This window comes from Oryza brachyantha, chromosome 6 (genome assembly GCF_000231095.2).
Source record: "Oryza brachyantha chromosome 6, ObraRS2, whole genome shotgun sequence".
Classification (NCBI taxonomy): domain Eukaryota; kingdom Viridiplantae; phylum Streptophyta; class Magnoliopsida; order Poales; family Poaceae; genus Oryza; species Oryza brachyantha.
In genome coordinates, this window is record NC_023168.2 from 17,460,218 (window position 1) to 17,487,799 (window position 27,582).

The window sequence follows — 27,582 nt, forward strand, 5'->3', positions numbered from 1 at the left end:
CTCAATTGTCGTGCAAACAACACGACAGTGGATTGATCATTTGACAACCAATCAGCTATAGCTAGCTAAGAATCCGCAAGAATAGATTACTAAGGTACAGAGACAAACTGCAGCGCGAGTCACCAAAAGGTATTTGATTATTTTCCAGGATCAAACTGCCATTATTTAGTGACATGCTACATAAAGTGTGTTGATATAAACAGTTGTACAGTTTGAGAGGAATAATTTACACGAACAGCCGAGGACGCGATGTCATAGACAGACCCACACCCTAAAGCTGTATATAAATGCAACACGATCACATGCATTGGAGAGATGATGAGAAGGACGAAGAGAATTGGCTATACAACAACGGGGAAACCAGACGCATCAGAACTTTTGAAAGAATTGACTAGCTCTACGATTTGGACCCTACTTGAGCTATTATACACAGGGGGCTAGATCCCAGACTCCAATTCCGGCATCCAGTTAGGTCCATGTACAGGCCACCAGCTATCAGAATTCCTGGCAGGAGATGGGGGAATGCACAGACACTTACAGAAGCAGCGCGAGAGTGGCTTTGTACTCTCGCGCTTCGCTGCCCCTTCCAATGGAGCAGCTTGACATTCACATTTATAAGGATCAGGTAACCATGGATAAGGAGAACCTGTGGAATAGAACCAAACACAGATGATTCAATTCAGAATATTGAGAGGAGAGAGACTTTAAAAAAGAACAAGGCATGCTCAAGTTAGATTAGTATGATGACCAACCTTTAGAATGCAAAAGATGACAGTTTGCAAGAAAAGAAGCGTGCCGCCCAATTAGCAGTACTGCTGTTCTTAGTCCTGCTGCAGACTATAGGATACCTGTTATAACAAAACAAAGTGTCAGAACATTATGGCTGATAGGAATGGAACCAATATAATATGATGAACACACCTCAATTTGTCACTTGTTGGCATCCTTATGTCAGCCCGATGTTTGTTCTGAAATGTTGTTTGGTGTGAATTGTGCACGAGCAGGGATCAAGAGCTGTTGCTGAGGGCGTGGAGCTCCTGTTTCCACAGAAGTGGTATATGTTAGAAACATAGCAATAATAATATAGGATGTTTGTGGAAGTTTCTCAGTTCAATCATCAAAGATTGACTTACCTGGAGAATATTGTTGCTGAACTGCTGACATGCGTATAACATTTGCCGTATTCTGATTCGATAGAGGCATGATTTGACTTGGTACATAGCCAGGGGAATAAGGTTGATCACCAGGCACAGGTTGGCCAAACTGCCCATATGGGTAAACTCCTGGGCCTAATGTTCTGGGACTGCCATATACTGGAACATACTGTTGCCCAACATATGAACCATATGCATTCTACAGAACTAAAAGTATAATGAATTAGCAAAAGTAATTGCAAAGAAGGAACTATATGATATACAAAAAAATATGGACAAGATTCTGGAATTCTAAACCTGAGGATACATGTACTCTGGCCCATAGGTTGATGGTCTGCATTTGAAAAAACAATCGATCATTACTGGCAACAGCTAGGCCTTTTCATTTGGAAATAAAAGATATTCACAAAGACGGTATCTATATAACATCCACAAAGCACAATCCCAGACTAGCTACGACTTTAACAATGTGCCAGATATTCACAGCCTAATAGGATATCAGATCCTTAGCTGTGCATGATCATTGCCAACGATACATTAAATGAGCTGTTAACCTACCCAAAAGAAGGATATACATATGCCTGTTGATAGTTGTAGGGTGGTTGCTGATATGTTGGGCTTTGCACATACATGCCCCCTGGAACCGCCACACCTCCATTGTATGGGATGACCGGCCTTAAAGGTGCTACTACCACATTAAAAAGAAGGGAAAAAAAAACTTATCACAATACTTTAACATACACACGGACCTGAAAAGGTGATTAAGCATGCATAAACCAGTAGTTTTGTGACTATAAACTTTTGTTGTAGAGTCCTACCAAGGGCAGAATATAAAAGAAACTTAAGAAATGACATATGCACTTTTATCATGGAGCTGTTTAGCAACTAGTCTTTGTATTAATGCATACTGTTCCATCTATTTTGAGTTTTTGCTAGGAAGGCTTTCCTGGTTAGGAAAAACCCAGTGGATATCATGAGCTTTATGCCATTTTGTATACATTTGATGTTTTCAATCCTATTCACTATCATATGTTATTTGAAGTCCAATTTCAGAGATTGTCACCGAAAATTTAGGTAGAAATCAGAACTGTTCCAAGATTGAACATAACTTGATGGTTATTGGCTGGTTACCATATCTTGGTCTAGGTGCAAGAGAAACATTACAGACAGGAATTCTAACTTATGCCAGATCACTAACTTCCCAGCAAAATCTGAGAATACATCTGTCGTTGCAAGTTGCAGACCATGAAAAAGATGTCTGAATTGTAAATTACCAATTTTATCTAAAAGCAATAATGATTGTACCAACTACCAACTCATGATTCATGAGTTGTCCCCTTTCTGTTATCGATTCTGTTACCTAATTTTCATTTAAACTAAATCCTGCAATACCTTTCCTCTAAAATTTAACATTTAACAGAGAAAGGACTACTAGTGCCTGATCATCTTCAGTTTTTTTTTTCATAAATAACTCAAGCTTCTTATCAGAATTGATTTGCCAGTAGACTCTATAGCTTTTAATGACATTGTGAAACATGGGTGAGTTGCTCTACATATTTATTTATTTATTAATCATCTAATGATAACTCCCTTTTTCCTTTACAATTTTAATTACTGGGAAAAAGTAGTTAGCACATGAAAGGAACAGATAACAGGAAAAAAGGCTATGAGCATCAACTCTGGAATGGTAGAATTGTATGATTATGATAACTCCAATTTGTTGGGAATGGGCAATGATTATAAAAGGCATTGCAACCAAATTTTAAGATGGTGGAAACAATAGTATATAGATACGACAGTTATGCAATTACAGTAGCTGAAAACTAAGTTAGCAGACCTACCGAAAGGCACAGCCGGCCCAGGACGCCCTAAGATGGCAAGGTTGCAGTTTGCGCGCCGCCCATCGATTACCGGATACGGATCCATACAAGCCATCCTCGCCGACTCTGGGTCCCGGAAGGTCACCTGTACAAACCTCCACACAAAATTAAGACTAAACGTTAAACCCAGGACACCCAATTTCCCCTCATAGAACGAAATTACTTCGAATTCCTTCGTCAAATCCAAATACCCTAATCCACAATTTAAAGCACAAAATTGAACTCCAATTAGGAAGTAGGAAAAGATTCAAACAACTTAAAAGGATAGCAGCATCCAAACCCTAGACCTGAATAGCAGCTGAGGCTGTGCGCTCCAATTCCCCCAGCAAATTCAAATGCTTTTCCCCCATTTCCAAACCACAGTAACAAAATTCCCAAATCACATAACCAAGGAATCGACTCAAAGGTTCCGAATTCATAAACCTCCCCAGCTGATCACACACGATAGCCACCAATCCAAAACCCATCCCAAGTTTTTTAAAAAAACACACAGGTGAAAAACAACAACACGCGAAAGAAAGAGGAGGAGGCGGCGCAGAACTCACGAATCCGTAGCCCTTGGACCTCCCGGTGGCGCGGTCGGTGATGACGACGGCCTCGAGGATCTCCCCGTACGCCTCGAAGTGCGCCCGCAGCCCCTCGCTCCGCGTCTCCCACGCCAGGCCCCCCACGAACACCTTGGTGTACGTCGTGTCCCCGTACGGCCCGCTCAGGTAGTGCAGCGCCGGCGTCCCCCCTCCCCCCACTCCCACCCCCGCCGCCGGAGACCGCTGCGGCGTCATCCTCACCTCACCACCACCGCCACCGCCGCCGCCACCCCACCCTCCACGCGCATCCACCCCACCCCCACCCCCACCGCCAAACCCTAACCCTAGAAGAACCAGCCGCAAGCAAGCAAGCAGGCGAGGTGGCGTGTTAGGCCTAGCTAGGGCTATAACCCAGCCAATCGCGCGCGCTATTATAGCCGCGCTAATCCGCGAGGCGGTTACAATTAGCGGTTAAACTGCGCGCGGGAGAAGGGAAGCGGAAGCCAACTGCGCGCGAAGAATCACGCATTCACGCGGGAGGGTGGGGATCGGATTGGGAGGGGGAAGGGGAAGAAGGGTAGTTTGGGTGTTCTGTATTTGTATTTGGATGGGGACTTGTCTCATGGCTGATTAATTATTGCTATTTTGGATTTTATATGGATCAAACTTGGGATGATCTTTCTTTTCTGCCTGCCTATGCGGCTTTTTCTGTTGTGCCCTTTCTCTGTTTGCGGTGTGCTCTTTTATCTCCTGCAATGAGAAAATATCCTCTGTTGCTTTTATCCGGAGTGAGAGAGTGTCTGTTGTATCTGGATCCTCTACTACTATATAACAGTGATGTGATATTATAGTTACTAATATATGGATTTCAATAGGACTTACACGTTAGTCATCATAATAATGACATAATGATAGAGGATCCTAATCCGCTCCTCCGTTGATCATTGCATTTACATTTCTCTTTGTTATACCTTTCCATTATCCTTATATTATTTTAGCTACAATTATCTGAAATGTGTTCTTTTATGCATATTATCCTTAGATATTTTTTTGGTTTTTATACACACGTTTCTCGAATAGTTAAACTGTGTGTTTTTTAAAATATATATAAAGTTTATTATATTACTACTACATTTCTAAATTTCTAAAGTATATTTTTAACTTTATAGTAGTTAATTTATTGTGTATTTCATTAAATAACTACAAAAATAAGATAACAATTTATCTTTTATCTGTAAAAAGAACGCACCCTGGTGGAAAGGTATTTTGGGTAGCTACCAAGACTACTCCCTACATCTTCTTTTTTTTATATAAGACATGCTAGTGTTATTCAGTCCCAACAGTGAGATTGGTGTAGTAGTGTTATCTTATCACGTCAAAAAAAATATTATGGCAAAATAGTGTTATTTGGTTATGTCAGATATGACTGCATGGCCAAGCGGTTTAAATATGAAAATAGGTTATGGATGTTTTAATTTTAAAATTGAAAAATATGAAAGTTTTTTAAAAATAAAAATTCACTACTATGACTACTCCTTACATCCATTTATATAAGAAATACTAGTGTTTAAAAATTACCCAATAATATAAAGTATTATATACAACTAGTTCAATCAATCACGTTCCATTTAAATTTCTCTCCTTTATCTTTAATGGTTTAACCATCACTGCTCTATATCGCTAAGACCAATTATGATCATTTCCTCCTCTATTTTTAATTTTCCCAAAACCACCTAAGTCCCTATGGACGGGATTGTATGCAGCACTGCTGTGCAGTAGGTGGAACTAACATGTGGGCTCTATATCTTATGGGCCCACGTGTCAGTCTCTATTATTGCGCAACAATAACGGTAGATGATCCATCCCAGGTACCTACTACAAGAATTTATAGTATCGGTGCCTTGTACACACCATTGGATTGTGATGCTTCATGCTTGCATCAGTTTAGTCCTACACCAGAAGTGCTATAGCGTAAAATCTGACGTAATTGGTGTTTACCACTGTAGTTACAGTAAAGTGTACTGTTTACTGTAGCAGACACATTTTTGCTGTATCAAATAGCTTCTTTATGCAGTAGAGCAGAGGATTTGTTTCCATCTCTGTTACTCTGTTACTAGTTGAAAGAGTGTGATGGTGCTTGGGACTGGAGTAAGTTTTTAGTTTGTCAAGTATCAGCATCATTCTATGAAATTCTTGGTCGTGCTTTAATCCCAATTAAGTGGTCGTGGCAAAGAGTGGCAAAAAATTAAAAGTTCCCAAGTTGATGTTTAATTTTATAATTGATTTCATAGATTTGACATATTACTTTTGTTTATTTTCATAATAGCTAATAAGACATGTAAAAACCTGCGTAAAATTATTCTTAAGCATCACAAAGCACATCCAGACACTGCGCTTCTCCGTCTGTTTTCAATTGTAAGCATGTTATAAGTCATTTTTAACTTTTGCATAAATAACACAAGAATTAAAGTAATAAAATAACTCTATTGCCTTTCATATATGTTATATTGAAACGGCACCTCGTCTATTTATGAGAATCCCCCCCCCCTGTTTCAAATTACTTGCTATTTTATTATTTAATTTTCTTTATCAATATAGTTGTCATTCTCACATTCTAAAGCATCTTTAGAGAAGATATGCCTTCATTAGTGCAGCCATAGCTTAGTTTAATCATAGTTAACGACTTCTTTGGGAAAATGGTTGGGATGTATTTAATGAGGGTAACGATTGAGGTGATCATCATTTGGTTTTTTGAGAGAAAAACGAAATGATATATTTATAAATAAAAAATATTTTATTAATAAAAATTTTATATATGTGTTCTTAGTGATATAAATACTAAAAATAAATTAGATTAAAAACTCTAAGTTTAAAGCTGAAAATTCAAAAATTGGTTTATAAGTATCAGTAGAAGCGAAAAGATGAGGCTGTGAATTTGTCACAACTACTTGTTTACTGTGAGGTTAATTAGAATGACAATTGATTGAAATGGAGGGAGTAGCATTACATAGCAAAGGTAGACATAGAAGTAAAGATGAACAAAATGCTTAAAAGTTTCATAACAACTTAATTTAAGAGAAGAAAAGGATGTTAAAATAAAAGTGACTACTATTTAACAACTTAATTTAAGAGAAGAAAAGGATGTTAAAATAAAAGTGACTACTATTTAAAATTAGAGGGATCCGGTGGTAATTCAGAATGCGTACAGGCGGACACATCTCTGAAAATTTTAAATTAGAAGGAGACCAAATTGCAGTGATCGCTACTAAGCTAAAAGTTTGATATGCCTGCTGTATTAAAAAAATGCGATCTATTCTCTGCTTACAAACAAAAGGGTTAATTATTTTTAGGAAATCTTACAAGCAAAAGTTGTTTGTGACAAACGACCACAGGATGTTAGTGATACTGGCATAATATGCTAACACAAAACAATATTTTAGATACTGGCATAATAACAATATAAAAATCACTTGTGAAAAACAAGCACTGCTCTTAGCTGTTTTAAACCATCAAACAATGTTTTGTCAGTGCCAAATTCTCTATTTGTTTCCAATTATAAATGAAATAGTGCACATCACATGGATTATTCAATCATATAATATCCTGATTATAATGACTTAGTGGACGTCATTCTGGAAGGAAGAAAGAATAAACATATCCATTGATGATCGATTAAGAATAGCTGAATTAATAATAATTAATAATTAGTGGTCCCCTACTTATGCCCTTGTGCTTCTAGACGTCGATGTCTATGCTGTCTCAGCCAATACTCACAAATCTTTACAGAATGATGCTTGCTCATCCGGCTCTTGTGTGAAAAAGCTCACCTGTCCGGAAAAGTGCCGGCGAATTATATGGGTCTTCGCTATTGTATCAATTTTTAATTGCCGTCGTTGTTGATGTGTTAGAGCAATTCCTCTGTATAAGACATTAGTCATGTTTCGGTACCCTTTACGTCATAAAAAAATCATAACACTCTTACGATACAAACACTACTAATCCATATGTAAATTTAATCTTACCCATTTCTCATCATATCTTGGGTGTAGTTCTCTTTTTTTTTATTAACTCGCTTGCCACATTATCTTTTATACTATGTGACAACTCATTTAATACCGTGGAAAACATACTAGTCATTGCATTGTGAATATTCTAGCATATAATTTCTCTCTGTTTGGGCTTTGAGTTGGTTGGAAGGGTGAAATCTAAATAAATTTTTTTTATTTTTTTAGAGAAGGGTAGTTTTACCCGGCCTCTGTATCCACTCGGATATATGCAGTCATTTTTTTATTTCAGAAACACTGGGAACTTAGCCCAAATAGGGGACCTAGCCCCTCAAATACCCAATCTGAAATTCATGCTCCTATGAAGATTTGAACCCAGAACCTTGGGTACTACTCAGGTCACTGTACAAATCTGAATAAATGGTCGACTTTATTTATGTTTACAAAATACTCCTAACTGTTTTTATCTGGATTTTGTGAAATTTACTCACCTGGAAGTGCAAAGTGTAAAGCCAATAACACTGATGACAACGACGCCTGGTCACCTATGGGATGAATGTTGATGTGATGGTGGAGTTTTAGCACAACTCTTTCTGAAATTTTGTGAGGTTTGAGGATTTTTGTTGTGTATATCTTGTAATCCCGTTTTAAAGTATACCAATCTTGTGTGTCGTGTATCCAGTATCAAGTTGTTATGAATATATTTTACGGTTATATACATGTATAACGTTCTGTGAGTACGTGTGTATTTCTTATAATAAAAACAAACTCTCATCCACACCTCTTGCTTCGATTCTATAGGCTCCCAGTGATGAATAAGATCTTTGCCACCTTTCTTCCTTATCTTACCATGATATTCTTCACATCAAAATATTGTAATTTACTTCAGCAATTCGTGAATTTGATGTCAAGAGATTCTGCATGAAGAACCCTCCCCTCCGCCATAAAGAGTGGACTTCTGCATAAATTATGCAAAAACACAGGGGCCAAAGTGACATAATTCCTGTATGTTTATCCAAAACTGCAGCTAAAGAAAGAGGCTTCTTGAGTCTTGACCCAAACTCTCCTTTAGTCTATTGACCGTGTTTGTGCTAACTAGTCTAATTAGCGCATGTAAAACGAAAAAAACTATCAGCACATGATTAATGAGTATTAATTTTTATAAATATAAAAAATAGATTAATCTAATTTTTTAAATAACCTTTATATATATCTTTTAATAAAAATACATCATTTAATAGTTCGGAAAACGTGAACACGGATAAAAGAAAAAAGTTTGCCTCATGTGTCACTTGCGAACGCGTATTATATTCCGCTAGGTATGAAAATTCCATTCCACTTTGTCAAAGTGCCACATCCCAATCGTAGTAGCTAGTAATTCTAGCACCTATAACAAAGAGAGATTCACCCAATCTTTTTTCGCTTTTGCTCATATTTATAAGCTAAAATTTAAATTTTTAACCTTAAATTTGAAGTTGATTTTAGGATTTTTTTCGCCGAAGTTTATTTTCCAGTTTTGACTTTTAAATTGCTAAAGAATATTCATATAAAATTTTTATTAACAAATTATTTTTCGTTTACAAATATACCATTTGGCCTTCTTCATATGATTATATGAACACCGATACAAAATATGCAACTACATCATGCAACTGGATATCTCAAGTGAGGGTGTGTTTCTTTACGTTGAATAGCTAAATAATATTGCGATAGCTATTCAATGGTATAAGCGAATAAACTATTACTATAAAGTTAAAACATGAACATTGAAATAATTTTCTAAAAGTCGTATATTGTCCTTTTTTTTTTGCAAATCTTACCATCCAGGGGTTTAAAAACATAGGCATTAATGCACTAATTTATTTATTAGAAAAATAATACAAACTGAGTGACATTGTTTACCTTTGTAATGTTCTGGCAGGTCGGTACTCGGTACGATGCTTTTCGTCAAATTTACACCCTCGTATTTTGGCTTTTGCTTATATTTTAATTTTTATTCTTAATTTTAAATTTAAACTAAAATGTTAATTTTTAATCTTAAATTTAAAGTTGATTTTGAGGTTTTTTTATTGTAGTTTATTTTTTAACCTTTGATTTTAGATCGCTGTAAACATATATATAACATTTTTATTCGTAAATTAATTTTTGTTTGCAAGTAAGCCGTTTGTTTTTTTTAAGCCAGAAGAAGATGACCTTGTCGATCAATTTCCTCGAAACTATTCTAAATTTTCATCTAAATCTGGTTTCACCCAGCGTCGAAGCATCGAAATTTAAGACCAGTTTCCATCGAAAACGTGAGCCTCGGTAGTAGAAATGGTAAATTCTGGTAAAAGTAATTAGTGGTTTGCCCTTCCGCTTAATTGCCTTTTCTGTCAGGACAGTCGTAAGGTACGGACTTTACGACAATTGTTGTTCATGATGTCTTCAGGTGATTTAGCAGCAGAGAATGTGAGCAGCTCTTGTCAACAAGACAAGCGTAATACTTCGTATGTTTCCAAAATATAAGTATTTCTAAAATTTAATTTTTATATTACAATATAAATATTTATGCACTGATTACCATTAATTCAATCATTTTAATGATTTCAGAGCCAATCAGATATTTAGAAAGAAAATCTAATTACTTCAAAATTCAAAAACTGATCACTTAAGTGATAAAAAAATATTTTGACATTTTTTAGTCTATACTACATAATTTAAAAATAATTATATTTTAAAATGGAGACAAGTAAAACAAAAATTATGGTTTATGGAGCAGAGGAGGACGCTTGCACGGAAATGGCCCGGTGCTATTGACATCACGGTCTGAAGCAAAAGCCTGGACCGTCCTATCCTGTCCTGCCTTTGAACCGGATGGGCATGCAAACAATGTTGTGGTCACGTCTGATGATGGCGTCGGAGTCTGTTGCTTTGCCTTGACTGACAATTCGCGAGTAGTAAACGTCATGGCTAGCACGCACGCACGATGCAGTATACTGCAGTTGGTATTTGTGCTAGTTTGGCACGGGCAGATCTGCAATGGAGAGCCCCCACGATCCCAGTTACGATATTAAGTTCCCTTTAATTCTAATGTTAAAGATCAATACAAAATCGAATGAAGTTCTGTTTAGTTAATAATTAGCACTTGTATATCTGACGGTAAGGGTCATACGGCTAAGGTTTCACTTGCCGTGCCTACTGCCCCTGCCTCGGTTTGACGGTAGCGTGATAACTGCGGATACCGTAAAAACCACGATAAATTTAAAAACAAAAAAAATAAATTCAAATCTCCGCAGTAAACGTGCGGTTTTGCACGGGAACCATGATTAATGCTTGCCGGAACTACGTATGAGAACGGCGAAAACCGTGGTTTACCGCGTGGTTTTCATAGTTGGAACTGCGGTTACCGTGAGAAAACCGCGGAGAGAAGAAGATTTAAAAAAAATTTGTGAGATGTTAAATGAAAAAATACTTTAAAAAATCTGAAAAAATACAAGAAAAATAGGAAAAATATTTTGTGACTATATTTGTGATATTAGAACATGATATAGGGAAAACAAGAAAAATTTTGACATGACTTTTTTTAAATTCTTGACATTGCAACATGCACTCATATCACCCTTCACCAAATAATTCAGATCAATAACAAGTGACAATAACTTCATTTTGATTGCTGCGTCACAACTATACTTACTGCCCATTACTACGAACAAAACTATTATCTAGGTACTAACATGCGTATATAATTTTCCTCCATACATATTTTTCTTATATCTATCGTTGTATATTTGTATTTTAACATTATGTACTCTAATGTCTAGTGCAAATTAATAATGACCCAACAACAAAATATTCTTAATCATCTTCTTACGAAATATTATATTTGCAATACGCTATTTTCTAAACTTTTCCCGGAATTCTTGGTTATGATTTTTAATTATGCTGGAAATACACTTTTACGTAAATTTCTTTGATAACACTATACTATATATATCAATCTATACAATATAAATTTTCTCAAAATTTTAAATTCTCCTTGAATTTAAACTCAAACCACGGGATATCACGTACCGCGTCCCGCGCGGAGGCCCCAGTTACCGCAATAACCACCTACAGTCATCCACAGTGCTACAATGAGACGATTGGTCTCCTGGTTCCACCCACATGAAAAAAAACAATACCACAGACATCAAACTCCTTTGCTTGGCACACAAGTAAATCCGCGTTGACCACACATGTCCTTAGTTGTTTAATTATTGATTGCGGTTTTTCTTCGCATATTCACATCCTCTATCATTATAACAGTATTATAATTACTGATATGTGAGATTATAGAGAAATACAATTCATATGTCAGTGGCTATAACGCCATACGTATAATGGTGGTATGGTAGAGGATAAAGTCCTATCCTTCGCCATGTCACGGCCCGGTCAGCAGCGGCCCACGGCTTTCGGCCCGTCTCGTTTGCTGCTAATGAAACGTCACCAAGATACGAGGAGAAGCTCGAACACAACGTCAAGATGGCCGAGTTGGTCTAAGGCGCCAGTTTCAGGTACTGGTCCGAAAGGGCATGCTTTTCCTGCATTTTTCTTTTATGGTTTTCTTGTTACATGCATGAACCACAATCTCAAGCTATGCATGAACCAAACCCAAAACAAGCAAAGCTCCAACTTTTTTTTTTCCCTGCAATTTCTTCCATGGCCTTTTCTGCTCATGCATGAACCACACACCCTAACAAGCACAGGTTTTGCATGAACCACACACCCCAAAAAGAGCACGATCTACAGCGTGCTGTGGTCCCTGTTTCCTCCTTCCCATCACTTTTTAATAATCTTCTTCTGTGCTGAACTGCTGAAGCGTAATGTGAAGAAGCAGCCAAAAACAGTGCAGGTGAGAAAAAGGCTCCTTTTTATCCACTCTTCGCCCGTCCATCTCGACACAAATAGTTGTTAGTGCCACAAGGTAGAGAACCATGCAAACTCATTCCTCATGCCCAAGCAACCTGATTTCATATCGATGATGCTTTCTTTAGTCTTAAAAGTCTCATTTTTATCGTTTTAAACAAATATTTGGTCAACATTTTAAAATATTTTAGTTCTAAAACATAATATATATATATATATATATATATATATATATATATATATATATATATATATAGACGAGTCATAAAGAGTAATTTTATAAAAATAAATATTTATTGTATATATTAATAGAAGATATAATCAAAGATAGATTTAGAGACCATACTATTTGACCAAATCGATAAAAAATATCAAATTGAAGAGTACTGCACACACATTTAATAATTAAATCAGTAACGATGCATAATGCAACTTGTACACAAGATGTCAAAGGTTTATTGCATTCCACATCTGAAATGTTACACTAATTTGGAATTTCTCTCTCGAATCCCTATCTCTCATTTCAGGATCCCAGCAGTCTTGTAGGATCGCACGCTGTCCCTCAGACATTCCTCCACGGCCCTGAACTTCCACCCCAGCTTCTGCAGCTTCTCCGAGCTCAGCACCCTCTCGTCCTCCCCATCCACAAACCTGCACGAAATTCGTCAAAAAGTTCAGAACTTCACATTGCAAGATGACGAAACTGAACATATGCAGATCGATCGAGAGTATCATCGATCACAGGAGTTTCCATTTATTTACTTTGGGGAATTGATATCTGGGCAGAAGCGCCTGACGATGCCGGCCATCTCAGATGTCTTCAGGTTGTACGCGCTGCAGATGAGCCGGCCGGACGCCGCCGTGTTCTCGTACGCCAGGGCGAGCGCGTCGGCGACGTCGCGCACGTCCACCGCGTTCCTCCTCTTGTCCTCGGCCACGGCCTCCCGGTCACCTGCCCGCCGGCGAGCACATACATACACGTAAAGATAATCAATTGCTAGCTTGGAATTCAGTCGACACTGTTTGTCAGATACCCAGATGCATAAATGCGTTGGTGTTTGATCATGGTCCAGCTTTCTGAACATTCAGAAGATCGAGAGGATAAGATCGAGAGTTTTCTGGATAGGGATGGATACCATTGAGCAGGTTGATGAGGATGGAGCTGCTGGTGTTCACTGTCGACTGCAGCAGAGGTCCAAGAATCAATGGCGGACAGACGGTGACGACGTCCATGTCGGCGTTGCTGTCCGCCGCGTAGCGCCATGCCTCGCGTTCGGCGAGCGTCTTGGAGAGGCAGTACCAGTTCTTGATGCGTGCGTGCCAAGATCATGTCAGAAATTCTCACATCGATTGGGCAACAAATTCATAAGTGATCAATGGATTTGCGTGTGTGCATGCATTGTTTGTTTACCTCGGTGGCTCGGCAGTAGTGCTCGTCGGACCACGCGTCCTCGTCGAGGACGCCGTCGTTGGGGCAGGCGGGGTTGAGCATGACGGCGGCGGCGGAGGAGACGACGACGACGCGGCGGACGTTCGCCTCGCGGCAGGCCTTGAGCACGTTCCGCGTGCCCGCCACCGCCGGAGCCAGAATCTCCGCCTGCGAGGTCAGGAGAGCCCCCACGTTAGCGCGATGAGTCGGTCTATCGGTCACCGGCGACGGCGAGGGATCATCGTCGCCGAGACGTGACGTGCGGAGCAACTTACGTCGGGGTTGTGGGGCTTGGCGGAGGGGACGGGGCTGGCGACGTGGAAGACGCCGCCGCAACCGGCGACGGCGGCCGCCACGCTTGCGTGGTCCAGCACGTCGGCCTTGAACAGCCGCAGCCGCTCCCCGGCGCCGTCCATCGCCCTCAGGTGATCGTTCTTGGGGTCACCTGCACGTACACGCGCGTACAAACACATTCCACGTCACACGCCGCCGCCGCCATGGACTAAGTCGATCGATCAACAAGGTTCTTGGGTTTGATCGGATGGATCGATTACGATTAGCCGTCGATCTTACTTGGGTCGCGGACAGTGCCATGCACGACGACGTGGTCGCCCGAGGAGAGGAGGCGGCGCACGAGCCACGAGGCGACGAAGCCGCCGGCGCCGGTGACGCACACCGTCCTCCTCTTCATCCTTATCTCCTTCCCTGCGGCGGCGGCGGCGTCCTCCATGGTCTCCATCGTCCCCTCGGTCTCGACCTCGCGGACGGACGGACGTCCTCTATATATGCGGCTGCGGCTGCCGGCCGGCGCCTGCAGGTGGGCGCGGCACCGGCACGTGTCCCGGCGGCGCCTGGCGAGTGGCAACTGCACCGGCTAGCCGGACACGTGCGTGCGCCACGCCGCTCGTACATCCTGGACTGCTCTCCTACTCATCCTATCCGGCGCCCGCTAGTCCGCTACTACTCCTCCCGTTCCGACGGTTCCGTAGATTTCATTCCGGGTTGACTGTCTATCGCGCTCTCCGTACTTTTTTATAAGACACTTTGACTTTTGAATCTATCATTCGTTTTATTCAAAATTTATATCTAAATATACAAAATTATAAAACATATTTAAAATTTCTATAATAATCATATTATAACAAAATAATTAATAGTTATATATTTTTTAATAAGACGAAAGGTCAAAGTCAACGACATCATATACAAAATATGAAGGGAGTATCTTAAATTCTTAATAAGGTAATACTTCCCCAGTGTAATAATTCGAGTCGTTTGTATAATGATACGATCTTTTAAAAATATTTATTTTTATTAAAATATACTTTATGAGTCTAATTTTTATTAAATATAACAAATAAATATTTATTTTTATTAAAATACACTTTATGACTCATATATATATATATTATCGTAGTAATTTATATATAATTTATTAACAGTCAAAATTTTGAAAATTTAAGCGCACTCTTATCCAAAACGGAATAATTAACTTTTTGCTACTCTTACGAGTGGTGATAACAGATTTGTCATTGGACCCATGTGTCATAGACACATAAAGGTCCATATGTCACAGACAGTGAATAACAAATCTGTTATCATCTAATCTTAGGAGCGACAAATAGTTAAATGCCCCTATCCAAAATAATAAGAATTATAGAAATAAAAAAATAGAAAATGAAGCCACCATGTTGATCGTCAAAGTCTAGAAATTCACACATTATTAATTAAAAAAGAAAAAATCTAATCCATTGAATTTTAAAGTGTGGGTCCATGTTATAACGGTTTCTAAAACAAAAGGTCAAAGCAAAAATACATTTAAAATATCTAATTTCGAATTTAAAATAAATAAATCAAAAAAGAGTCCGAACATAATGTGGATTAAATAAGACAGGAAGCGCTAAAGTATTATCAGTTTATAATTTAGCCGTTGAGATTAACTATGAGATTATGTGAGTGAGGGGGTGAGTCACAATAGAATATGAATATTTTACGAGCTTATTCTTTCCCTAATTCAATCATTAAGAAATTTAACTAATAAAGAGTCGAACGTGTGTCCCATATACACTTAGGACTACTAGGCAATCCGACTACGAGACTAATTTTATTCCTACGTTTGAATGGTTTGATCCAAAGCTGAAACAAATAATTGGGCATACGAAGTTGTGATATGGTGCAAGATAAATAAATTGACATGTGACCGAAACACATAAACGTGCATACATAGTCTGGTAGTCACCACGTTCTCACATGAAAGAGGAAAAAAATACATTAGTGTACCATGTTAAACATATGAATAAAATCTCCACTAAAATTTGGAATAAAAACTTTATACTAAGTGTACAAATACAGAATATAAGATATTAATTCAAATTTAAAATAAAAATAAAAAACAAACTCAGGAGCAACGTAATCAGAGGTAATCTTTTATTTCTGCTAAAAGATTTTTTGTATTTTGGTTGTATCTACTATTCACCATTTCCCTTAGTAGACGTGTTTAACTCTGTTTTAATCCTACATAAGCATCCCTGAAATTCGTGCTATCCAAATAACTAATAAAATTGGTGGAGTAAAGAAGTGTTAATAACGATGGATATCTCTCATTTCAAAATGAGTCATAAACTATCTGGAATATGCCTTGAGCCAACAGCCAAGGCAGCAACTGCACAACTAGTATAGCACACAGTCTGCACACTAGTACTACAAAAGATTGAGCATGGAAATATTGATCAGAAGAAGAACCAAAGCTGTCCTCAGCAAAAAAGGATCAAATATCCACATTGTTCGATGCAAAAGATTCAGGATACATTGATACACTAGCGGTTGTGATAATGATTCCTTATTATTGACTCGGTTGACCTTGTCAACCCGACTCAATCTGTTTCAGTTTCAGTGTTTACATAAATCATGATGAGTTTAACAACCAGTGACAATGTTCTGCCAGTTGGATGCTTAACCAAGGATGCCAAATGCTTGGTAGGATTCGACGCTGTCCCGAAGGGTTTCTTCTGTAGCCCTGAAAGTCCAGCCAAGCTTCTGAAGTTTCTCTGAAGAAGCTGTCAAGGCTTCTTCCACATCCACAAAGCTATAAAACCATCGAATGTCAATGACTGAAAGCTGAAGAGAGGAACAAAAATGGAGCATGCAGTGATACGATGAAACATTGCACATAAAAGTTTAAACACAAAGCTGCAACCTGTTCTTTCCGGTCATAAATATTTGACAGAAGTTAAAATTTTAAATTTTGACCAACAGTTTTATATCGGAATGAATTTATAATCTAATATGTTTATTAGTCTTTTACGTAACCTATGTCCAACAGTTTTATATCGGAATAAATTTATAATCTAATATGTTTAGTTGTCTTTTACGTAACCTATGTGCACCATTTTTCTCTAGAACTAAGCATTTAAGAAATACAAATGACCGGCACTTCAAAAGTTTGGCCGAATCTTATCTTGCATGTCGAATATTTTTGACAAGAGGAAGTATATGATGGATGATGCAGTGCATGCCTGTAGAGAACTAAACTTCACTACAATTGGTATTCTGTTGTGCTTTGTTGAATTTGCAGGAAAGGATGATGGATTTTAAATTTCACTTATTCAATCCCAGATTATCTATCCCTCCATTACATGAAACCCCAAACCGATATATATTACACAAATCAAGAGTTAAACAACCAACACACCACCAAGTTACTTGCTGAGGGTTGGTTGGGCTTACTTTCTTGGATAAGTATAAGTCAGGTATAAGTTCCTTAGCACGTTAATCATGTCAGAAACTTTTACTGGAGCTGAATTGCATATGTATCGTCCAGACGCCCCTGAATTTTCGTATGTCAAAAGAAGAGCATTGGCAACATCACGAACATCCACTACATTCCAGAGCCTATTTTCGACAGTCTCTCGATCACCTGCAAAAGAATACTAGTACTTCATTTTAACAGAATATTCGTTAAAGCCTAAAATACTTCAATTTAGCACTGCTACCTTTGAAATAATTAATGAGGATTTTACTAGTCGTGTTTGCTGTAGATTGCATCAAGGGTCCAATCACCAGTGATGGGCAAACAGTTACAATGTCCAGCCCAGTTTTTGCTGCATAAACATAGGCCTCACGCTCCGCCAATGTTTTGGAAAGGTAATACCAATCCTGCCAGAACACATCAGTTCTTTGAGTTTTACTTCCATCATTTTGTATCTCGAGATATCAAATCGTTTCTCACCATTGAATCTAGCTAACTATGTGTACTGTTGGATCCAACGATCAGAAACAATTTGATACCGCGAGGTACCGGTACCTCGAGGTACAAAAGGAAGGATAGAAGTAAAATTCCAGTTCTTTTGAGTGGATGATATACATACCAAACAATAAAGTCAATGAGTATTTTTTGTCAAACTTTTTGTCATTAGAAAGCATAAAGTTATTGAGGGGGCCATATTTAGTTAAAAATAGCAAAATGAAGAGGAAAAGAGTGCATGAATAACTGTGAAATCAAAACCAAATTCATGTCATGAAATAAATATTACAAGGGGAATACAGCATCCATGCCAGACAGTACAGATTAAGAGTGTAGAGTATAATGCCATAGCAACCAATCCACTCTCTCCTTTCTAAAATATAAGCACTGTAGCATAAATTATTAGAAAAAATTATATAAGTACTTCTAAAGTCTTTTCTCTCTAACTTTATTCTTGTCTAAATAACCTAAAAATACTTATATTTTGAAATGGAGGGATACAAAGTAAACCAAACACTGAAAAAAGTTATCTGAAATTCTGCTTCTCTAGAGAACTTTATTAGCATATAAAAATTTAGCCGCTGAAAAGAAGTCGGTTTACTTGAAGGATTAACAACAACATTACCTGATTCTTTCTGCAGATATCCTCATCTGACCAGCTATCTTCATTGAAAGCTTTATCCTTTGGCCAGTTAGGATTAATGAACACAGCAGTGCATGAAGACACCACGACAACTCGCTTAACTTTTGCCTCATAGCAAGCCTTGAGCACATTAAGTGTACCTGTTACAGCATGAGCTATTACCTCTGCCTGAAAAATAACAATTATTATAACTTTTAATAGGAGGACGACATCGCGCGATATGATTTTAAAATGATAGACAATCTAGCATGTACTTGAAAGAATCTATAGCCAAAACAGAAATGTGATAACTTAATATGTGTTTGATTGTAGCATTTAGACATTCTTTTTTTAAAAAAAACTTTTGTCTATGCAATATATACTGGACAAAAGAGAAAAATAAATTGATTGGTTAACATGAAAATGGTACCAAGTACTTTATCTTGCGAAATACTCTCATACTTAATATATTGCTCCCTTGTCCAAAAATATAAGGTGTAGTAGTTTTCCATTACACGGTCTTAAAAGTATACTTTAAACATAAATTTCTTTCATAATACATTATGAACAAATATGAAATTAGCATATTATAGAAGCATTTTTAAAATTTTAAATATGAATTTAATGGTATCAATTGTATCTATACTCCTTCAATATTAATGTTGGTGGGTGGTAAACCTGTCACAAACCTAACACCAACTCCTATTTCTTTGGAAAGGAGAAGAACATTCCATTCACTTCACCAACTCTCTATTTTTTGTGGGAAAAAATGATTGCAGGACCAAAGGACACAAATGCCGCTAACAAATATATGAAAAATAACAATATGATAATATATACATAAAATAATTGTGCAATATGCCAGTGACACCATAACATATATGGTTAGAGTATTATTATATTGTACATTATGAAAATAAACTCCGCTCTAAGAGAAAGACCTCATCGGGGATATTGTAACTACGAATAAGAACCTAAAGCCAGGATCGAGAAAAAAAAATTATGGAATCTGGTCCCTGCATAGATTTATTCTAAATCCATGTTTTGGCAAATCAACAATGGAGCTTTTTGGTGCAAGACTAGGATTTGAACTTGAACCCTGGACAATAGCTCTGCGTTTTGCATACTGTCGTCCTTTTTGGAAACATATTCTACAATGGACTCTCTTAGAAACATATTCTAGGAATGGACTCAGTGCTCCACGCCAAGCATCATGGCGTCGAACCTGAACTACACGGCGCCATGTCAGGTGGCGTCGACTCCGGTTGACCAGGGTCGTGCTCGGCCAAGATGGCGTTGAATTGTCAGGGGTCGGTGTCACCTGACATGTCACCGTGTAGTTTAGGTTCGACGCCATGATGCTTAGCGCGGAGCACTGGGTCCATTCCTAGAATATGTTTCCAAGGGGATCCATTTGTAGAACACAACTGATTTTATGCAGAAAACATATATTATGAAATATAAGGCTTCACTGCTGAGCTTACATTAATTGTATTTTACTAAGACCGATAATTTTCCACCATGTAAAATCATATATACATATATGGATATATGTTGTTGGCAAATTCACCTCTGGGTTTGTCGATCGACTAGAGGGTACAGGGCTGGCGACATGGAAGACGCCCTCACAGCCGGCAACTGCTGAAGCTATGCTGTCATAATCCAACAGATCAGCTTTGAACAGCTGCAACCTCTCCTTTGCTCCTTCTAGCGCCCTCAGATGAGCATGCTTGCCATCACCTATGGAACGTATCCACATAGAATTTTTAGTCCCTTATAACAAGTATGGACAATTTTATATTTTTTGAGAATATATCAGGAGGTACCACTTTTTTATACGTAAATTTGGATACCCTTATGATACCTTAGGTACTAGAAGGTATCAAATTTTACACTAAAATTTTGGTATCTCTCGGTACTTACTTAAGGACCATAAAATTGCTCAATAAGTATTCCCATGTTCCGAAACACAAAATGTCTTGGTTTTGTTCTAAGACAAACTTTTCTAACTTGACCAAAAATATTAAGAAATATAGACCAATATATATCTACACCAAATAAGTTTCATTAGTTCACCATGAGATATGCCTTGATAATATATTTATTTGGTATTACATATCATAATATATTTTTCTATAAAATTGATCAAAATTTGGAATATTGATTTAAGACAAAACTAAAACAGTTTAAATTTTAGAACGAAGAAAGTATCCGGTAATTTTAAGAGCTACAAGAATTAGGATAGTCTTTTTTTTTGACCAGGAGAATTAGGATAGTCAAAATCCTCCAATCTTCTTTACCCGAAATGACACGGTTGGTGAGAGCAAGTTTCATTTTGGGTTTCTTGGAAGATATCCAACGGAGACAGGGTAGAACGAGAATCATATAGAGTTACACAAACTTTATATGATTAGAAACTAAAAGATGATATCTACAAGTAGTTGAAAGAATTTAGATTATCATTTCAACTGTGCTTTTTATAGTTGATAATATTTACAGAACGAATTAATCTTTAAAAGGAGGGGATAATCCACGAACAGACCTAACCACCAAGTAAAAAACTCCTTACGAAAAAATTTAAAAAAGAAGAAAGATTCCCTGCTTTGGATCTAGTTGTACTCCTCGAGTACATTAATATTATAATAGATTTCTAAAAATATTTTTCCAAAAACATCACATCGAAAGTTTAGACACATAAATGGAGCACTAAATATAGATGGAAAAAAAACTAATTACATAGTTATGGAAGAATCGTGAGACAAATCTTTTAAGTCTAATTAGGCCATGATTAGCCATAAGTGCTACAGTAACCAACATGTGCTAGTGACGGATTAATTACGCAAGATTCGTCTCATAGTTTCTTGGCGAAATCTATAATTTATTTTTTCATTTGTGTCCAAAAGTCTAACCCCACATCTGATCAAACGTCTGACGTGACATTTATTTTAAAAATTTTTAGAATTTAAACACACCCTTAAGCAAAAGTAAGATCTACAAATGCTTCTCTTGAGGTCCAAGTGCAACAGATGGTCGCTTGGCTTGCTTGTTTGTTCCTCTGAAACTATTAGAGCTCCATGCCCGCTTCCATATTGCATCGTTTCCCTCTAAATTTCTCCCAAATTAAATAACTAACTATCACGGGCCTCTAAATTTCTCCCAAATTAAATAACTAACTACCACGGGCTCATTCGTTTAGGAGGAAAAACAAATAACTTAATTTACTAAAGAGTATTTTTTTTATTACTGTTATTTTGTTTGTAGGGAACTAGTGATGAAGTATAGAAAAATCAGAGGAAAAATCCATTTTGTACAGATTGTAGAGAAAAATAGAAAATTTTACATCTAATCAAACCAGTTGGAAAAACTCCTCCTCCACTTCTTATGTTTCCTTTTCTTTTCTTGAAATTGTGTGTCTGTGTATTGAAATTCCTCCGAACCAAGGATATATCTTTTACACTCCATAAATCTAAAACTAGCCTTCGGTATTTTTTTGACATCACAGTATCACATGTTACACTTAGTATTAACAAAACAAAACAGCAGCGAAAAAAAATCAAACCAAATCATCGAGCTCATATGTGAGTGAGCAGTGCTCACCTGGATCGCGCAGGGTGCCGCGGACCGTGTAGTGGCCACCGGAGAGGAGCAGCCTGACGTGCCACGAGCCGATGAAGCCTCCGGCGCCGGTCACGCACACCGTCTGCCTCGCGGCCATTAATCTTCTCTTCTCTCCTCTTCTCTCGCACACAACCAACCCAAGATGGTCCTTTTAATAATGAGATGATGCTCCGTTTATTAAAATGAACGACGAGTGCAGTCACATTTGGTCTTCTTAAAACACTTATAGCTTTTATAAGCAAACCCTCCGTGAAACACTTAGTTTTGGGAATGTAGACGAGGTTTGGTGCAGTACGTGCTGACAATATTAGTTGTATATCAGAAGTACTGTAGCGGTTGTGTTACATTATGGTCTCCCTCGGTTTCAGAATATGTCGAGAGCATTTTGAATTTGTACAACAAATATGTCTTAGATTTAAGGAAAAAAAAAGGTAGCTCTTACACATCCTCAATTAAATAAAATGTAGATGATTATTCCTCCTTTCAAAACATTTAGTTCAGGATGCCTATCGAAATTTAAGAGTAATTTCACAAAACTATGTATACTTTGATTAAATTATCCCAAACCTACAAATTTAGCATCAAATTTATCTATACACTACATATTTAAGGTCCTGTATTATGAAACTACGGATTTAGTGGTGAAATTAATGGTGAAACAACCAAAGATCTAGACTTTAGAGTTCCACTATGTTTTTTTAGTTACAAAAGTTATAATTTTAGGATAAAATTGATATTAAATATGTAATTTTGTGATACAGTGCACTGCTTTTAAATCTATAGTTGTATGAAAACTTTGGTGTTAAATCTATAGTTTTGTGATAAAACCCTTAAATATATAATTTTAAGGTAATTTACTCAAATTCCAAGTAGTTTTGTGAAATTTACTCCAGATATTTGACTGTGTTCTTTGATTTGAGACAAACAATGAAAAACAGTTCCTTTTTGTGCAAGGTTAATTACAGGCATAGAGATCATTTGTGGCACCTACAGAACACTATAGATGTACGGCACACCACATTTAAAAAAAAAAACACCTAGAGAAAAAAAAATTCAGGATACGCTGATACACTGGTGGTTTTCACAATGGTTTCTTATTGACTCGGTTGACCTCATCACAGATTTAATCTGTTTCAGTTCCGATGGTTACAAGAATCATGATGAGTTTAACAAATGAAGCTTTTCAAATTTTGGATGCTCAGTTAAGGATGCCAAATGCTTTGTAGGATTCCACACTGTCCCGGAGGGTTTCCTCAATAGGCCTGAAAATCCAGCCAAGCTTCTGAAGTTTCTCAGAACTGTATGTGATGTTCTCTTCGACGTCAACAAAGCTACAAAACCATTGGATGAGAAGAAAATAAGTTGCATGGAAATTAAGCACAGAGAAACCGAAGATATGAACAAATATGATGCATCCATTTCTTGTAAAACTAATGAAGCATTTAGTGATGTAGTGAAATATTGCCCAAAAAATTTAAGGAAAAAATATGGATCTTTAATTCTACCTATTCACCCCAGGTTTATGTACCCTTCCCTTTTAGGAAATGGCATGATATATGTTGTACAAATGCAGAGTTAAAAGCTACAAAGGTAACATACATCCAGTAAATTGTTGAGGCATTGGGCTTACTTTTTGGGATAAGTATAAGTTGGATACAAGGCCTTTAATATATTTATCATATCAGAGACTTTTATTGGAGCTGAGCTGCAGATGTATCGTCCAGATGCTCCTGGATTTTCATATGCCAAAAGAAGAGCATTTGCAACATCACGAACATCCACTACATTACGGAGTCTATTCTCAACAGTATCACGATCTCCTGCAAAAGAAAGTGCTTTAATTTTAACAGAACACTTAAATCCTAAAACAATGTTTTGAAACAACTTGATCTTAGTATGAAGCTCTTTCATGCTATTGATGACTAAGCTCTCCTCAGTTGGAAACACCAGAAGGCAGACATCATTTCTGATAATACGGTTTAAACAGAATATATACTTTATAGATCATTTTAGTTATCTAACTGCAAGAGGAAACTATATAACTATGTAACACTGTTACCTTTGAAATAATTAAGGAGAACTTTACTACTCGAGTTTACTGTAGGTTGCATCAAGGGTCCAATCACCAATGATGGGCAAATAGTTACGATGTCCAGCCCTGTTTTTGCTGCATAAGCAGAAGCCTCATGCTCTGCTAATGTTTTCGAAAGGTAATACCAATCCTGCCAGAATATAACATAGCCTCTTTTGAGTGGGTGATACAGCACATGGAGTTATATGCCACAAACAAGAGTCAAGGAATAGTTAATGTCAATATAGGAATATCATTTATTATCAGAAAGCATAGAGTAATTGTTGACAAAGCCGTATTTTTGGAGGAGTTAGCAATATAAATAGAGAAAACAATGCATTAATTATTGACTAAAAAAGGAGTGCATGAATCAAAGTTCAACCAAAACCAATTTTGAGCATATGAAAATAATAATTGCAAGAGGAGATAGGGGATCCAAAGTATCAAGTACAAATTAAGAGTGCAGTGGATATCATATAATGTCATATTAATCAATTTTTGAAGTAGCAACATGCACAAAAAGCTATCAGAAATTTTGCTCCTTCCAAGGAAATTAGCGCACAGAAATTTTGCAGATGAAAAGGCATTGGCTTGAAGCATTAATCACCTGATTTTTTCTGCATAACTCCTCATCTGACCAACTGTCTTCAGTGAAAGCCTTATTCTTAGGCCAGTTAGGATTATTGAACACGGCAGCAATTGAAGAGACCATGACAACGCGCTTAACCTTTGCCTCATAGCAGGCTTTCAACACATTAAGTGTGCCTGTTACAGCAGGGGCTATGACCTCTACCTGCAAAACAGCAATGCGGTCTGGTAAACTGTGCTCGATTAATCTCAGCACATGCGGCAGCTACGCAGATTAATCAACCAAGCGAACTAAATTAATCTCAGCGCGTTGGCAGCTACATCAAATGCATCAATATAGGCTTGCAGTGAGAGGCATGTTGCAGGCATCATTGAACTACATCGAAGCATGCAACTGATATCTGCAGAAAAACTAATTCTGTGTGGCATGGACTTCTCAAAAGATTAAAGGCATATGTAACGCTTTTGTTGTAATTAAAGTCAAATCTGTTTTCTAGAACTAAAGCTGTTAAGCTCCAAAGCCATATGGTGCTGCTATAATGGTGCGACTCGACAATTTTTCTAACAAGCCTGTGCATATAGGTATTTGACTATTATTAAATTTTGAATATTAACATATATCAATAACAACAAACTGGGCAACACATGGATTAGAGACTAGTAATTATAAAATGTTTGACATAGGAATGCAATATCATAGAACCCGGATTCAATGAATGAATTCTGTCTTGAATCATTAATTTTTAAGGGGAAATATGTTACTTCATTTCTGAGCTAATATCAGCTGTATTAGATCGCCAATTTCTCCATGTTACGATAACCAGCTATGTCCCCTTATTTCGACATAAATAAGATCACCTTATTTCCATCTTATCTGCACCAACCCAACACTTATATATTATGTCCCCAATTCACCTCAGGGTTCAAGGAGCGGCCAGAGGGTACAGGGCTGGCGACATGGAAGACACCCTCGCAGCCAGAAACTGCTGAAGCTACACTGCCATAGTCCAACAGATCCGCCTTGAACAGCTGCAACCTCTCCCCGGCTCCTTCTAGCACCTTGAGATGAGCATTCTTGGCATCACCTACAGCACACCGGCACACACAACATCACCATCATACATAGCATAACAAAACTTTTAGCCCATCATAACAAGTATCCAACTAATTTTCAGATAACCACAAAAGTTAGGGCCATCAAAATTCCTGTGGTTCCACCTAAAGATAACAAATTGTTCTATGAGTTCCAATGACTTGCCAGGCCATAAAAAATAAAATTACGAATTAGAAACTCTCCTATTAGCTTCCAGTAATATGGGGGTCATTGTTTATTTATTTATCAACTCTCTGAAACTGCTCTACCCGCACTCCCACCTCGCAGTCTCCCACATCCCCGTTTCAAATTTCACCAACTAAACTAAACTCTAGCACCGCAGCAGCCAAGAGAACTCCGGGGCGACGAATCGAAGCAAGGGCGAGGTGGGCCATGAAGCGGAGCGAGCAGGCCTCACCTGGATCGCGCACGGTGCCGCGGACCGCGTAGTGGCCCCTGGAGAGGAGCAGCTCGACGTGCGACGAGGCGATGAAGCCCCCGGCGCCGGTCACGCACACCGTCTGCCTCGCCGCCGCCGCCGCCGCCATGCCTCCCTTGCTGAGTTCGGTTCGCCTTGCGCCACTTCTCTCTCTCCCTCTCTCTCTCTCTCTCTCCACACCACTCCGCCTCCTCTCGAGTGGTCGAGAGTTTTCACGAAATTGGGTCCTGGGCCTAGCCCGCCACGGTCCACGATCTTGTCTAGATGGACCGGGCCCACTTAGGGTGCCTTTCTAGTGGGCCCAGCCGCAATACAAAATTTGAGTGAAGTGTATTGGCAGTTACTAAAAGCAAGGGCCCAACACTAAAGTATGTGAAAAAACTCCAAAATTCACTCTAAATTAAGTTTTAAAAATTAAATTTTAACTTAAAAGTATAAATATAAGATAAAAAGGATAAGAGTATAATATGTCATTTTGGTCACAAATTGCCACGATCGTTTTAGAAACCCACGTGACGTTGACCCCGAAGGATCCCTGGACCCAAATAGGCCCCGGCGCTCCTGAGAAACAGTGACGAAGAGAAAGGGAGAAGAGACTCTCTGTCGCCAGCCGCCGCACCGCCACATCGTGTTGTCCCATCATGTCCTGCCATCTCGCGATCGTGCCGTGGTCACCGCCACTTGGTGAGAGTTGAGAGTGAGTGAGAGAAACTACAACTAGGGTTTCTTCAGATTTTACTGGGCTTTAAGCCTATTGAGCCTTCACTATACTACATTTTTAAGTCTAAAAGACCTCCCTGGTCCTTGCGGGGAACCCGCGAGTGTAAACCCTCTCCCAAACCCCGACCCAAACTAGGGCCTCGGCCCGGATCCCCATAGGGTGAAAATATCCCCCGTCCCCGTAGGGACTGGCCCACATCAGTGGCGATCGGCTCATCGTAGCTGCAACACAGCGTGACGGCATAAGCGGCGACAAATTGCAACAAATTGTTAAAATATGGGGATAATGGGAGCGAAATTATATATTTTA

The 27,582-nt window shown here is 38.2% G+C and overlaps 4 protein-coding genes across 5 annotated transcripts; all 4 read right to left on the reverse strand.

Moving 5' to 3' along the window:
- Window positions 1-132: 132 nt before the first annotated feature.
- On the reverse strand, window positions 133-4,160 carry LOC102700908 (RNA-binding protein 38-like). 2 transcript variants are annotated; one of them, XM_040525353.1, is made up of 8 exons: window positions 3,580-4,160; window positions 2,996-3,119; window positions 1,713-1,839; window positions 1,452-1,488; window positions 1,134-1,353; window positions 922-1,037; window positions 753-848; window positions 133-646 (listed from the first exon to the last, which is right to left on the reverse strand). In XM_040525353.1, the coding sequence occupies exons 1-6, from the start codon at window positions 3,814-3,816 to the stop codon at window positions 952-954; spliced, it is 831 nt and encodes a 276-aa protein (XP_040381287.1). In that variant the 5' UTR covers window positions 3,817-4,160; the 3' UTR covers window positions 133-646; window positions 753-848; window positions 922-951. The 2 variants fall into 2 exon arrangements, with proteins under 2 accessions (XP_040381287.1, XP_015693641.2); XM_015838155.2 differs by having other exon boundaries at window positions 1,713-1,842; window positions 3,580-3,842.
- Window positions 4,161-12,839: 8,679 nt separating this feature from the next.
- Window positions 12,840-14,816, reverse strand: LOC102701460 (cinnamoyl-CoA reductase 1-like). The gene is made up of 6 exons (XM_006657086.3): window positions 14,452-14,816; window positions 14,154-14,323; window positions 13,861-14,046; window positions 13,586-13,754; window positions 13,212-13,401; window positions 12,840-13,100 (listed from the first exon to the last, which is right to left on the reverse strand). The coding sequence occupies exons 1-6, from the start codon at window positions 14,615-14,617 to the stop codon at window positions 12,968-12,970; spliced, it is 1,014 nt and encodes a 337-aa protein (XP_006657149.2). The 5' UTR covers window positions 14,618-14,816; the 3' UTR covers window positions 12,840-12,967.
- Window positions 14,817-16,830: 2,014 nt separating this feature from the next.
- Window positions 16,831-22,458, reverse strand: LOC102703314 (cinnamoyl-CoA reductase 1-like). The gene is made up of 6 exons (XM_006656202.2): window positions 22,341-22,458; window positions 20,314-20,483; window positions 18,747-18,932; window positions 17,871-18,033; window positions 17,605-17,794; window positions 16,831-16,963 (listed from the first exon to the last, which is right to left on the reverse strand). The coding sequence occupies exons 1-6, from the start codon at window positions 22,456-22,458 to the stop codon at window positions 16,831-16,833; spliced, it is 960 nt and encodes a 319-aa protein (XP_006656265.2).
- A 981-nt stretch (window positions 22,459-23,439) lies between these two features.
- LOC102703588 (cinnamoyl-CoA reductase 1-like) lies at window positions 23,440-26,725 on the reverse strand. Its single transcript, XM_015838250.2, has 6 exons — window positions 26,532-26,725; window positions 25,936-26,105; window positions 25,040-25,225; window positions 24,421-24,583; window positions 23,992-24,181; window positions 23,440-23,692 (listed from the first exon to the last, which is right to left on the reverse strand). Exons 1-6 carry the CDS (start codon window positions 26,659-26,661, stop codon window positions 23,560-23,562), a joined length of 972 nt encoding a protein of 323 aa, XP_015693736.1. The 5' UTR covers window positions 26,662-26,725; the 3' UTR covers window positions 23,440-23,559.
- Between the last annotated feature and the right edge of the window lie 857 nt (window positions 26,726-27,582).